The sequence below is a fragment of the Vulpes lagopus genome, chromosome 4, assembly GCF_018345385.1.
Source record: "Vulpes lagopus strain Blue_001 chromosome 4, ASM1834538v1, whole genome shotgun sequence".
Lineage (NCBI taxonomy): Eukaryota > Metazoa > Chordata > Mammalia > Carnivora > Canidae > Vulpes > Vulpes lagopus.
In genome coordinates this window covers 118,460,401-118,474,443 of record NC_054827.1, presented here as the reverse complement: position 1 = coordinate 118,474,443, position 14,043 = coordinate 118,460,401, and the positions used below count along the sequence as shown (strand labels likewise).

At 55.2% G+C, this 14,043-nt stretch overlaps 1 protein-coding gene across 3 annotated transcripts in view; it reads left to right on the top strand.

Moving 5' to 3' along the window:
* Positions 1-14,043, top strand: part of TBC1D2B (TBC1 domain family member 2B) — a 62,234-nt gene that overhangs the window by 32,878 nt on the left and 15,313 nt on the right. For all 3 annotated transcript variants that reach the window (XM_041751119.1, XM_041751116.1, XM_041751118.1), the window contains exons 4-8: positions 4,606-4,769; positions 7,369-7,595; positions 8,151-8,540; positions 12,179-12,289; positions 13,260-13,453. In XM_041751119.1, the coding sequence (XP_041607053.1) occupies positions 4,606-4,769; positions 7,369-7,595; positions 8,151-8,540; positions 12,179-12,289; positions 13,260-13,453 (1,086 nt within the window). The remainder of the gene's footprint in view (positions 1-4,605; positions 4,770-7,368; positions 7,596-8,150; positions 8,541-12,178; positions 12,290-13,259; positions 13,454-14,043) is intronic.

Below are 14,043 nucleotides of genomic sequence, written 5' to 3'. Positions count from 1 at the left end.
GAGGCCATTCCCAGAGCTGTGACGTGTTTATTTGTGGTTTTCCTTGCGGGCACAGCTCTGTGCAGAAAAGACAAAGTGCTAAAGCCTCAGTATAGGACTTGGAAAAACTGCTAAAACTTCAGTTTTTAATGGATGTTACAATGTGGGGTGCACTGTTTGTAGGGTGGGAGCTGACAGGCCTTGTGGAGTGTGAGGGCCTGCTCAGTATGCCCGTCCAGCAGCTCTCTTGACCTCAGCCATCCCTGCACTCCATGTCCAGGGCCATGCATCACAAGGGCCAGAGCCTCGTGATGTCACGCCACCAAAACTGCTATAGGCCATTAGGCCTGGCCAGAAAGTGTGGTCAGTCACCTGGAGTGCCCGAGATGACCTCAGGGGATGTCAGTGCCTCATCCAGGGGTGTAACTGCCCATGTTTCCTATTGTATTTAGAGTTGGGAGCTGGGAGGGGTACCTTGTCTGCATCGTTTGCAGGTCCTGGACCCTTCCATCGCAGGGACCCTACTCTCAGTGACCCGAATCCCTTCTTCCCACCACCTCAAGCCTTTCAGAGGCTCATCATCACCATCAGCTGAAGGCCATGTTGTAAACATGGGCTTGGAGGTCCAGTGGGCTCATTACTGTCGCTGGGCTGCTGGGCTGCTTTCCATTCTACAGACACAGGTGCCCTCCACCCCCCTGCCTCAGGCCGTCCCCCTACTGGGTGCGTTCTCTCTCCTAGGAGTCCCAGCCATGCCTCAGAGCAGCCTCACTCTGCCCCCACCCTGAGCTTCTCCTCCACAGCTGTCCTACTACTGGTCAACCTTATGTTCCTCTGCATTCAGGCCTGTGGCCTACCTCCTGCTAGAGCCCGTATGTCCCCAGCACCTCACGCAGCCCTGGGCATATGTGGGGTGCCTCAGCCTGGTTGGGGAAGGACTCACAAGTGACGGGACCCAGGACCCTCCAGGGGCAGAAGTGCTTGGCCCCTGCACCTGTCCTGCTCCGTGTGAGCGGCCATCTGCCCCAGGGCTGGCAGGTGCTCTTGGGGCCATCGCTGTGCTTGGCCTTTTTTTTTTTTTTTTTAAGATTTTATTTATTTATTCATGGGACACAGAGAGGCAGAGACACAGGCAGAGGGAGAAGCAGGCTTCCTGTAGGGAGCCTGATATTGGACTTGATCCCAGGACTCCAGGGTCATGCCCTGGGCCCAAGGCAGACTCTCAACCACTGTGTTTCCCTGTGTCCCCCATACAGGGTGGGGCTGAGGTGCCTGCAGGTCAGAGCTGGCCGCTTGTGGCCCTTGGGAAGGGCAGTGGTGGGTGGGGTGTCACGCATGAGGCCATGGGTGCAATTAGGGGCCAAGCCAGTGATCACTGCCCACCGCCCTGGTGTGCTAAGGTGTGATAGGGGAGGCTCTGCAGGACGACGGGTCTTCACTTAGGTCTTAGCACACGGAGGGGCTGCAGAGGGAAAGGTGGGTGTGCGGCACTGACCACAGGTTTCCCTGAGTCGCCAAGTCGCATGGCCAGGAGCTCGGGTACTGGGTGCCAGGGGAGGTGGGGGCCCGGGGCGGAGGGGTGGGTGCAGGTGTCGGGCTGTGGGGAACTGGTGGGGCCACACCTGCCTGGGCATTCGCCAATGACACGATCTTTACTTCAAGGGGGTTTTGAGTGTTGAACGTGGCTGAGATGAGTATGGACACAGAAGTAGGGCAGAATTATTTGTCCACATTAGGTGGACGGGCACGCAGCAGAGGGCCTTTTCCATGTCATTCTGTCGGCACTGAAGCTGCTTTAACCATAGATGTGACATCCCAGACTTGTACGCTGGCCCAACTGTGCACTGTAATGAGAAGGGGTTTTTCACAGCCCGTGGCTCTTCGCTCTGGCTGCTGCAGCAAATCGCCGCACAGCAGAGCCGGGGAGCGACCTGAGTTCTCCTCCTGTACTTGGAGCCCGAAGTCCAAAATCAGTCCCAGGGACTAATGTTAGGGTATCAACCGGATGCTTCTGGAGCCCTGGGGCTGTGGTGCTTGCACACCAGCCCGCCCCTGAGGACACGGTGATGCTCCCCATCTTGAGGCCCTAAATCTCCTCCACAGGCCCGTTCCAATTATTTCTGCATTTTTACCATTTTAGACAGTGTGTCTGCATCCTTGTGAGACTATATCTGAAGAGCTCATTGTTGCTGGGGGATGGCTGTGGTCAGTCAGAGGGGCTGTGCCCTACTGGTGACCCCAGCATGGCCTGTGTTGGTCACACATCATAAATGTGCATGGAGAAACTGATATGAAATACATAAGTTTGGAAGCAGCTGTTCTTGTATAGATGACTGGCGTTTACAGACACTTGGGGCCGAATGTGTGGTTCTGAAGTTGCCGTCAGCTGCCTACTAGCTTCTGTCTGTTTAGGTCCATCATTGAAGCAAAGAGTGGCACAGTGCTTAGGGGCACAGAGGTCTGGCTCAGGTTTGTCACTTGAGTGGGTCTTGGAGGAGCGAGCATGGTCTGAGAAGGGCCCTGAGCCTCTGCCAGGAGGGCCCCGTTTAAACAGCCGTGAGCTCAGTGGTGTGCGTGGAGCGGGTGGGATGTGAGGCTTGAGGACGGTGTGCTCAGTGGCCTCCGTCCCTGCAGAAGCTCTGAGCCAGTGATGTGCTCCGTGGTGTTTCGCTTACTGAGTTTTTGCTTTGAGTCTGCTTCCTCACCTGGGGCTTGGCACGTGGTGCCTCCTTGTGGAGCAGAGGGCGAGCTCCGCTTTGTGCAAGCAGCCTGGCCACGGGGCAGAAGTGGGGAAACTCCTAAGTTGTGTAAACAGCTGTTCCTGGCAGCATCCCCGTCTGCTCTTCCCAGCTCTTGGTTCCTTCCTGCACTCACCCCTTTGAGAACCAGGGTGGAGAGCTGGTGACACCTCCAGCCCGCAGTGCTGTCTGTGAGTGGCAGCTGGAGCTGCCGTGGGGGCCGCGTGCCCGTGCACAGCCACCTAAGCAGCCGGTGTGCCAAAAAAGTGTATCAGGCATGTGTGGGCGTGTCCTTTTCTTCCCGAGCAGCTGTTTGCACAGCTTCCTGCACAACTGCCATCCTTGTAAAACACCCTGCTTGTTGCGTGCTAGCGGGCATCTGCGAGGACATGCCACAGTCGCCAGTGGGAGAGACCTTCGGGGACAGGCAGCATGTGGATGGTGCCATACGCCATCTGTCTGCCAGCCCCCGCGTGGCCCCAAGTACACGCACCAAGAACTCATGGGCAGGTGTAAGTCCAGGCCCCCAGGGCTCTGCAGGAGGCAGTGGTGGGAACCTAACCAACCTAACGGTGTTAATAGTTTCCCTGCAGTCTTCTATCTAGAGCACTTTAATATGGTTCAAATCAGGTGAAAACAATGTGCTTCGTGAACCCACCAGTGTTGAGAAAGGACGGCTTTCGGTGAGGTTGTCACTGGTCTGCCTCCCACAGCCTCACTCTGTTCCCCGCTGCTTGTCCACCTCAGGGAATCCCACATGGTGCACGTTTCTCCCTCCCCTTGGCTTTAACCACCTCATCGAGGTGTGATCACCTGCAGGAAACTCGTGTTAGGTGTTCAGGCCTATGAATTTCCAAAACCATTCATGGTCGTGTAGACACCTCCGTGATGGAGATGTCGGGCGTTTCCATCCCCCTGTGGCCACCCCTGGTCTGCCTGCTGTTGCTATGTGAACAGGGTAGTGCTGTGTGTGGTCTCATGCTTGTCTTCTTGAGAAAAAGCGCCATCTTTGTGGGCTCCTCTACATGTCTTATGGTTCATCCCTCTCATTGCCGAATAGCGTCCAGTACACATGGGCACGTCATAGCTGGGCCACCCACTCACTGGGGATGCGTTTGTGGCTGTGAAGAATCAGGCAGCTGTGACTGGCCACTGGCAGGCCCCGCACGCACACACATCTTCTCATTTCTGCGGGTAAACCCCTCACTTGGGGTCGACTACCGGCTGCTCCACTGCACAGGTTAAGCAGTGGGGGCATCGTGCTCCTGCCACAGGCCGCGCACCTGCCTCATTGCCTTGGCTTCCCAGAGGTGGCGAGGTCCTGCATCCCAGTGTTCATAGTCTTACCACACGTGTGGGTACGGCCTCTCTTGCCAGTATTACCTCAAAGATTTGAAATGCTGTCATGTCACACACATCACTTTTCTATTTTCTTCTTTCATTCATCATCTCAAAACCCTGATCCCCATGACACGTGGACTGTGCCAGTGTGTCCCCAGGGATAGGAATGTGTCTTGGACTCTGTGGCTCCCGAGCACCTGGCGGGAGGTGGGCACTTGGTGGGCACTGGGTGCTGGGCCACCACGTCCACCTGGTCCGGGTGCGAATGCTGCAGCGGTGGGTGCTGCCCTCTGTGCCCTCATGCCGATGCCCAAGGTTTTGTTTGGGACATGCTGGGTCTTGAAGTGGCCTTCCCTTCACCTGAACTGGGTATTGCCAAATGTCCCCCGTGTGACTCCTGCGAGCAGTGCCAGCTGGCGTCCCCTCCAACCACTTCCTCCCCAATATTTGATGTTATCATAACTGTTAATTTTTGCCAGTCCTATTTATGAGAAATTACATTTTATCTTACAGCTTTTTAAAGAACTCGTTTCATTTCTCCTAACAGAAATTCAATGTCGTCTTTCCGTCCTGGGAGAGGACATGGCGACAGTCGGAAGAGTGTGTTTTATACCAACGAGGACTGGGAGCTTTTAGACCCAAACCCCAAGGAGCTGGAGGAGTCGATGGCACAAGAAGAGCGGAAGAAGCCAGCCCCGGAAGGAAGCAGAGGTATGGACATGGGGACATGCTTCCTGTCGCCCATCCTTCTCTCTGTGGCCCCTGCGGTGCCTGAGACCCCAAGGTACCAGGCTTTTCTGGAAGCAGGAGGCCTGTTGGGGATTCACATCTTCTCTGTTGGGGATGAGCCCCAAGGGCCTGCAGAGTGACCATCCGGTCCTGTGGCTCTTAAAGCCTCTTGGGACATAGAGCATCCAGACAGCATAGTACTCTTTGTGGATAGATCGATTTTTTTTTTTTTTTAAAGAAACCTTTTATTTACAGAAACCTGTAAGGAACATGAAAGTAGAACAGTGAGGTTGGGGTACTGGTGGAGCCTGTGTTCACTGTCCGTGGGGTTGTACATTCTAGACATCTGTTGCATCTCAATATTTTATTTTAGATCTATCTCTAAGAGATAACAACTCATTTTAAATTACGGCAGCATCATGATTGTACTGAGAAGCAGTGGTAGTAAATCTAATCTAATCTAATCATCAGAGCCCGCACTCTTTCCATAGCTGCATGCTCATGTCCCCAGTCAGGTGAGGTACTAACAAGGCCTGCAGGCAGGTTTGCTTGCTGATGTGCGTCAGCCTCTTCACCTCTGAACAGCAACCCATCCTTGTCTTCCCTCTGCCTTGGCACGTGTGTGGCAGGAACAGTAGCCATGCTGAGGAGTCTGAGAATTGTGTTTTTGTGGGTCCCTTCTTGCCCTCATGTGCCCCTTATGTGGTTGCGGGGCCGAGGCCTGCCCAGATTCAGGGCTGACTTAATCAGGACAAGGACACTCTTTGGTGGGTGTTTAGGGCAGGTGCCCCTCATGTCTGGCTCCCTGATATTGAGAGGATCAGGGTTCAAGCGTCATCAGCCCAGCCCCGTCTGTACAAACACTTGTGATGCTTGTCCAGGGACCCGTGAGGGAATATTGATGTTTCAGTGTAAAATGACAATCATTTTGAAATCCTGCCTCATGCTTGATTCTCAGGTGGGCTAGCAGGAGAAGTCAGGGCTGTAGGGTATGCTTATTTGGGAGGGCGTGTGTTAACTACAGAAAGGACTCATCCTGTACCCCTGTACCCCAGAGGATGGCCTGACTTGCTGTCCTGGGGAGCTTCCCTGTGCTCGCAGGGTCGTCGTGTGGGAGCCGCAGCCCTGTGGGACCCTGGAAAGGGCACACATGAGCAGGAACGCCCCAGAGCAGAGGGACTTGGGTTCTGGAGGATTCACCACGTTAGCCCCAACTTCTGGTAGAGGCTCCAGGAGAGAAATGGAAGGGTGGGTGAGTCGGGTCGGGAAGGAGAGGTCTGCAAGGCTGAGTGGGAGAGGGGGAGAGGGGGAGGGAGGAGGAAAGTCCCAGACATGCAGCCATAGGGCATCCATGGACTCGATCTCTCTGATCCCTGGACCCTGCCCATACCAGCTGCAGGCATCACCACAACCCCGTCCCCCATCCCCCATCCTCCATCCCCCATCCCTGTCCCCCATCACTCATCCCGCCCCATCTTCTATCCCCCATCCCTGTCCCCCATCCCCTGTCCCCCATCCCCCATCCCTGTCCCCCCATCTCCCATACCCTGGCCCCCATCCCCATTGGTCATCTTCCCTCCCAGGCAGCCACTGTCCTGACATAAGGACAGGAAAGTGTCTGCCTGTTTTCCAGCTTTATGGAATCTGTATCATGTGTTCTGTTTCATGTTGCCTCATATTCTAAACATAAATCTGAATCCATCCACAATACTGATGGATTTATTTGGATCCATCAGTATTTTAAAGACCCATTTTTTTTTTAAATTTATTTATTTATGATAGTCACACAGAGAGAGAGAGGGAGGGGCAGAGACAGAAGCAGGCTCCATGCACCGGAGCCCGATGTGGGATTCGATCCCGGGTCTCAGGATTGCGCCCTGGGCCACAGGCAGGCGCCAAACCGCTGCGCAGCCCAGGGATCCCTTAAAGACCCATTTTTAAGGTAGAGAATGTAGTTCAAGCATGTGTTCACAATGAAGAAAATGTACATTCAAAGCGGGGCTTGGGTTTCTCTCCTTACTGAGAAAGACGAGCAGGAGGCGGCCACAGATCCCAAAGTATCTGTGCGTCCCACCCTGGGAACCTGTCTGATGGCAGGCGGGGGCTCTGGGAAGGGCTCTGTGTTTGCGGGAGCTCAGAGCAACTGCGCTCCTCCCTAGCCTATGTCTCTGTCCTCTTTGGTCCAGAAATGGGGAGTTGATGCTGTGAACTGACCTTCTGGGTCTCGAGCGAGCTGTCGTGTGGCCCTGTCCTAAATGTCTGGTCCGTAGCAGGACACTCTGCCTCTTCTCATGCGTCATGGGCAGAAATTGAGCAATCACAGCCAGAACGTTTTCTTTAAAAGGGACCATGTGACACGTTTAATAAGGAAGGATCCAGTGTGGGGTCATCTTTGAGTTTAGGCTCAGTTTTCATGGAGAACGTGCTGGGCTGAGAGGCATCCCCACCCCTGCCTATGCTCTCCACACCGTGAACACAGGGCATCACAGAGGATGGCAGGTGGGAGGCTGATGTGTGTTACTAGAGTTTCCAGAAGGACGATTTGTCCTGCACTTAGAAAACAAGGTTTGTTTTTATGTAGGAGTCACTGGCTCGGGATTTCCCTTTGATTTGGGACGTATTCCCTACAAAGGAAAGCGCCCATTGAAAGACATGATCGGATCCTACAGAAACCGCCACGTCAGTAGCGAGCCTTCAGCTGAGGGGGTGCAGAGTAGCAGCAGCAAGTCTGCATCCGAGGTGCAGCTGCAGGTCCAGAGCCAGCAAGAGGAGCTGGAGCGGCTGAAGAAGGACCTGTCCAGCCAGAAGGTAACCATCCCTCCTCGCCTGTGTGTCCCCTGCCAGCCTCTTGGGGCCCCTGAGTGTCCTTATCCCCAGAGGAGGATCCCCTGATCCTCCTGAAGCACTTGATGCTGTAGGCCCGCATGCCACTTGGTTACCTGTTCAGAGACACTTAGGTTCCCAGGGGGTGGACCACCAGTGGGTCAGGGGAGGGAGGGTGTCTCGGCCACCGCTTCCACTCCCGCCATGATGTTGGTTCTCTGATCACATGTGGACCCGAGTCTGCTTACAGGACAGGAAAGAGTTCCCATGTGGCGTCAGGTTCCTTCTGGGGCCGAGGACACATCGTCATTCAGCAAGTCCAGGCTGATTTGAGGGCTCCTGTGTCCATGCACAGGGGCCACTGCTGCTGATGGTGCACCTCCGCGGTTTCCTGTTTCCCAGTATTGTTCTCTGCGGGCGGGCTGGCCGCAGTGCGTGGTTCTTCCTCTTATGTCTGAAATTCTGAGAGGAAGTTTGGTGCTGATGTGTTTCTTGTCCTGTGTTGGTCCGTGTGGCCTGTCACTGTCTCTGCCTCTCCAGGAGTTGGTGCGGCTGTTGCAGCAGACGGTGCGGTCCTCCCAGTATGACAAGTACTTCGCCAGCAGCCGGCTCTCGGAGGGCATCCCCAAGGATGCACTGGAGCTGCTACACCGCAAGGATGAGCAGATCCTGGGCCTCAGTGGCCAGCTGGAGCGGCTGTCCCTGGAGAGAGAGAGTCTGCAGCAGGAAGCCAGGACGCTTAAGACCAAGGTGGGCGAGCTCAGTGAGCAGCTGGGGATGCTGGTGGAGACCATCCAGGCCAAGGACGAGGTCATCATGAAGCTGTCGCGTCGGCTCAGCGAGGGCACGGATGGCACATCCTCCACCTCGGGGGTACCTGGCTCCCCCACCCCTGCCAGCAGGGAGCAGCTGGAGCTGGACAGGCTGAAAGTAAGTAGGATGTGGGCTCTGGCTGCCAGGCAGGTTCAGATACCCTTGCTGGCAGCCCCTCTGGGCATCTGGGGCTGCAGCACCTGCAGAGCTGCTGTGCTTCTCTTTAGCAGGTCTAGCAGGACTCACAGGCACATGACGGATAGTTCTGTAAGAAGTGTCCTCAGAAAAGGAAAGTCTGAGTCCAGTGACATTGTGTTGCTCAGAGGGTTTGGGATCCTCCCCCCTGGTCTCAGGCAGCCGAGGTCCCTCTTCTATTCTACACCTAGAGCTCTATCACCCCACGTGGCCCAGGGGACCGTGTCCACGCTCACATGCCTATGCCAGCACCGTGCATGGCCTGCCTCAGCACCTGGGTCAGGGGAGCTGAAGGAGCATGGACCCCACGCCAGCTGAAGCCCACTCAGAGTTGGGGCCCCTGTGCCCAAGCTGGGGGGTCCTGGGGCTGAGGATAGAGGGTGGCCCTGGGATTGGGGGAGGGGTGCTGCTGTCTGAACTCATGACTCTGGGTAATACCTGGTGGGAACCAGCTGGTGGTTGGAGGAACACAGTGCTTGTGGGAGGTGGGGGCAGCCCCAGTGTGCTCCCTCACTGAGGAGCCTGCTGCCCTCTTTCTGGTTCTCCTCAAAGGCAAAACACATGGAGATTATTAGTGAGTACCTACTGCTCGTCTTCTTGTCGCAGTGGATGGCCAAGTGGTGGACACGCAGGGACCTCAGAGAATTCTAGAACAGAAGTTAACACTGGCTGACAGCACCATTGGGACGTGCACATGGCCTCCCATGGTGATCACTTCTCAGTGCTCATATGAGGCCAGATGGATCATTCCTGAGAAAAACCAGAAGAGCAGCAGAATAGCTCCCAACCTCATTTCTCTGTGATTCTACCACAGATGTCTCTGTGGTTGCACAAACTATCGTGGTCAGTGTGGCTGGGAAGAGTCGGCTCTGCTCATACCCGCAGCCGAAATGTACCCCACCTGGACGTTCATTGCATTTGACTGTGGCTTATTTAATGTCGCCTGAAATTTATATTTTGCGACTGTGCATATTTTTACGGTGTTTGAGGCCACACTTCCCGCTCCCCCTGACACACGCACAAGCAGGGTGTGTGCGGAGTGAGCAGCTTGCTTCTGGTCTCCGTGACTCCCTTTGGAGACAGTGAACAGAGTTGATCAGAACTAGACTTCTCCCCCACGTTCACCTTTTAGTTTTTGCAGCAAATGGGTGGGGTGGTTTTGAATCATTTGGTGATTTTGTGACTTGACTTTTTTCCTCCAACTTTTCTCAATTGTTTTTAAAGCCTGTGGTTCTGACATCCCCCCTGCAGTTGGGTGCAGTGGGGACAGAGCTTATGGAGGTGGTGGTGGGTTGGTGGTTCAGGGGCTGGCACGTGGCTGTGGCTCCTAGTGGCCGGCCACCCCATGGTTTCTGACGCCACCAGCGCCTGACGCCCACTCCTGCCTCTGGCTCCTGTGGTGGCTCTGCAGGAATTGAAAGCAGGTTGTGGGTGGGGAGCTGTGGGCAGAAGTGGGGGTTTTGCACATATGTCCTCGCTGCCCTCCACTTCTCGCTGGTGCACCATTGCCATACTCATTTCTTCCCCTGACCCGAATTTAGAGTGCGTCCACGGGGGGGGGGGGGGGGGGGGGGGGGTAGGTGGGGGGGGGCATCTGTGTGGCCTCTGTGGCCTCTTGTCTTCCCATCAATATTATGACCCACTTTCTCTGACTCTGGTCGGTATGTGTGGCCTGTAAAGATTTCTGCTTTTTGGAATTTGCTGACACGCCTCATTGGGTCTGGAACAGGGTCACTTTCTGTTTCTGGGGCATTTTGAGGAAGGAGCAAATATCGGTTGTAGGATTTCAGCAGCCTGAATACTTTATCATACTTCCTTCCGGGCCTTTCCATGGCCCCTGATTCTTCCTTGCTCACAGTAGGTAGAGCTCTGCTTCACTGGGCGTGGTCGGGGCTGCCTGCCTGTGGTGCTGTCCCCACCTACCTGCATGACCTCTCTGGCATGTGCCATCCTGCTAGCAGGTTTTCCTCATCTGGAGGCTGCACTGCTGGAAGCCTATGGCCTCTCCTGAGCTTCTAGCATTGTTAGGAAGCACAAAGACGGGCAGTGTCAAGACCGTAGGGAGCATGGGGAAGAGGGTGTGGGCTCAGACCAAGCGCTGTGTCCTCACCCAGCCTTGTCGCCGGCAAGCCCCACCTGGGGCTGGGTCCCCTCCCTGCCCAGCAGGGTCATCTGTCTGTCTGTGAGCCAGCCGTCCCCTCGTGGGACTGTGCAGGGAGGGGCTTGTCTTGTGGATCGAGGTTGTAGGAGAGTCCTTAAGATGAACCGTCACATGTAGTGGAGCTGGAAGACGTTAGTCTGCCTGCCTGCCCACGTGCCTCAGTCTCCACCTTCATTGGGCATGCAATTTGCTAGCCCTGCTGCTTGCTGTCCTTCTGCCCACTGGCCTTTATTGGCGTGTTTGTTTGCTCCAAACTGAGAGCTTTCACCTGCCAGGAGAGGGGAAGACGGAGACCAGGGAGCCGTCTAGGTCTTCCATAGGGTTGGACTTGGCATCTTGTGTGCCTGTCACAATGTGCGGTCCTGCTGACATAGGAGGCCTGAGCTTATCCATAGGGCATGGTCAGCGGCCCAGCGCCCAGCGGCCTCTCAGCAGAGACACAGGGACAGCTGCCTGCAAACCGTCACTGTGGAGTGGTCAGGAGTCTCATGCTGACCCTGTAACCTGTAGGGCAAGCTCCACAAATGTTAACGACTGGAGGGACCTTTGAAATGTTACAGTCCTTCTGTACATTTTAGGGCGATTGTGGCCTCTGTCCCCATGGCAGTATTCAGCCTGGAGACTGGGGTGCGTCTTGGGGGAATGACCATAGCCTCTGTTCCATGAGGGGTGGACACTGCCACCTGCCCTGGACTTGCCCCATGATCCAGGGGTCAGAGCCACCCTGGGAACCTGGCAGAGCAGGGGTAGCACGTGGGTAGAGGCCTGGGCTTGGCAGAGCATGTTTGTCCCAGATGCTGCCGTTCCTCACGGGAGTTCAGGGCTGCCACTGATCGTGTCGCCACAGTTGGCAGAGCTCCTCACCAGCCCTTGAGGCTCTTATCACACAGCAGGTGCAGCAAATGTTAACAGCTGCGAATTTGAGGTGGGGGGTATCAGGTTCATCGTACTTTTCCTGCGATTGAGATGTTTCAACATAAAAATGGCAGGAATGTGCTTTCTTGAGCTGGGTGTGTACTTAGGTGGCAGGTGCGATTCTGTAGTCGAGCGCACCTTGTGTGTGCGTGGCCTTTTCTCCGTCACCCGGGTGAGTGATGAGAATCCACAGAAAATGTGCTGTTGCTCCAGTTAGAAGAGAAATGAACATAAGGGTTTGCTTATGTGCACGTCAGTGAGAGTGGGGAGGTGACGGGTCCGCAATGAGGGCATGACCCTCCTTGTTCCCTTGGTTGCCTCTGAGGATGGGGCGGCATTCATCAGGACGTGCCCAGTGGTCAGTTTCTTAAAGCTCATGCTAACTTGGCGAGGCTCTCTGGTTGCAGAGGCAGTGATATATTAACCGCGTGGATATCAGCAGATGTTCAACCAGCATGATCTGATGGTTTTTTTCTTCCAACAGGATAACCTACAGGGATATAAAACCCAGAATAAGTTTCTAAATAAGGAAATCTTGGAGCTCTCGGCACTGCGGAGAAACGCAGAAAGGAGGGAGCGGGATCTGATGGCCAAGGTGGGTCAGGGCAAGGCTGTTTGCTGGTGGCAAGGGACACAGAAACCTTTATTTAATTTATTTTAGATTTTATTTATTTATTTATTCAGAGAGAGAGAGAAAGAGAGGCAGAGACACAGGCAGAGGGAGAAGCAGGCTCCATGCAGGGAGCCCGATGCAGGACTTGATCCTGGGTCTCCAGGATCACACCCGGGGCTGCAGGCGGCGCTAAACTGCTGCGTCACTAGGGCTGCCCACAGAAACCTTTAGAAGTGGGCACGCCATAACCCAGTTCTGCCCCCACGTGGGGGCATGCAGTCACTGAATCTGAAATACAAAGTACATGGGGTGCAGAGCATCACTGTGTCTGAAGTGAAGACAAGCAGAGGTGCCCTGATGTGTCCTCATCAGATTCTCACCTTCCCCAAATGAAGGGTGTTTGGATTGTGATTTTTGCTATTGTGTGGATGGGTTTCCCATCTATAAACGGGGCTGGTGGGGACCTGTCAGCCTGAGTCTGACGATGTTGTGGCCGGAACAGCAGCTCCAATGTGACAGCCGTCCTCAGGTAGCATTCGGTGGCATTCGGTGGCACTCTCAGCCACCGCTGTGTGTACTTTGTGTACCTTTGGAATGGAGCACACCGCATCTTCCTGGACTTGAATCCACGTGGTCCTAGGGTGTCTGGTCAGATGAGGTAGTGGATGGGAGCTGGCCCCAGAGTGTGGTGTCCTGGGAAATGTCAGTGCTGCACGGGCACCTGCTCACGGCCTGCATGCCAGGTGATGCTCAGTGTGACCTCAGGACCCTCCTCTGTGCCAGTGCCCCTGAAGGAGGGGTGCCCAGGGCTGTCCGTTGTGAACATGATAGGTGGTCTGAGGCATAAATGACTCTTCTGTCCTTGGTGCAGTCTGCGGCATCATTGGCTGCTTGGGGCACCCAGTGTTGTGTGTTTCTGAGCCAGTGGAGGTAATCTCCCTGTTGTCTGCAGTATTCCAGCCTGGAAGCAAAGCTCTGCCAGATAGAAAGCAAGTACTTGATCCTGCTCCAGGAGATGAAGACACCAGTTTGCTCAGAAGAACAGGGGCCTTCTCGCGACGTCATAGCCCAGCTGCTGGAGGATGCTCTGCAGGTCGAGGGCTCGGAGCAGCCGGAGCAAGCATTTGTGAAGCCACATCTCGTCAGGTAAAGGCACTGGTGATCGTTGCGGGCGGTGGGACCTGTTTCCAATGTCCCATTTCAACAGCGGTTGTAGTTCAGAAGACTTGATGCAAGTCTGTTCCATTGCACACTCGTGGCAGCACCGGATGTCAACAGGACAGATAATCCCGATGTGCTTGCCGTAATGAGCACGCAGTAGAGCTGGGCGCAGGCCAGGTCATTGAGTCCAAGGCCTCTCTCCAAAACGTGTCCGGGTCAGTGGTTCTACCATAGCTCCAGTCCTTCTGGGAGCCAGTTCCCCCAGGACGGGGAGCCCATCCTGAGATGCAGCTGCTCCCACACGTGGTTGGAGAGCAGAGGGGCCTCCCTGCATGAGGAGAGCGTGTAGCTAGCCTGGGGCCAGGGCCTGACACCCACCGAGGGTCTGTCCCGTGCCATGGACACACAGTGTCACACATCTGTCAGAGAGCTGTGGAGTCTGGAAGCCCATGAGGGATGTCCCATTAGGATCCTGCATGGGCGATTTTCTGAAAAGTGAGATTGTTAGAGGCTGGAGGGAGGAGGAGCCAGCAGATGGATTCAGTCCAGGGGAAGCCAGGAGCTGCACCAGGGCT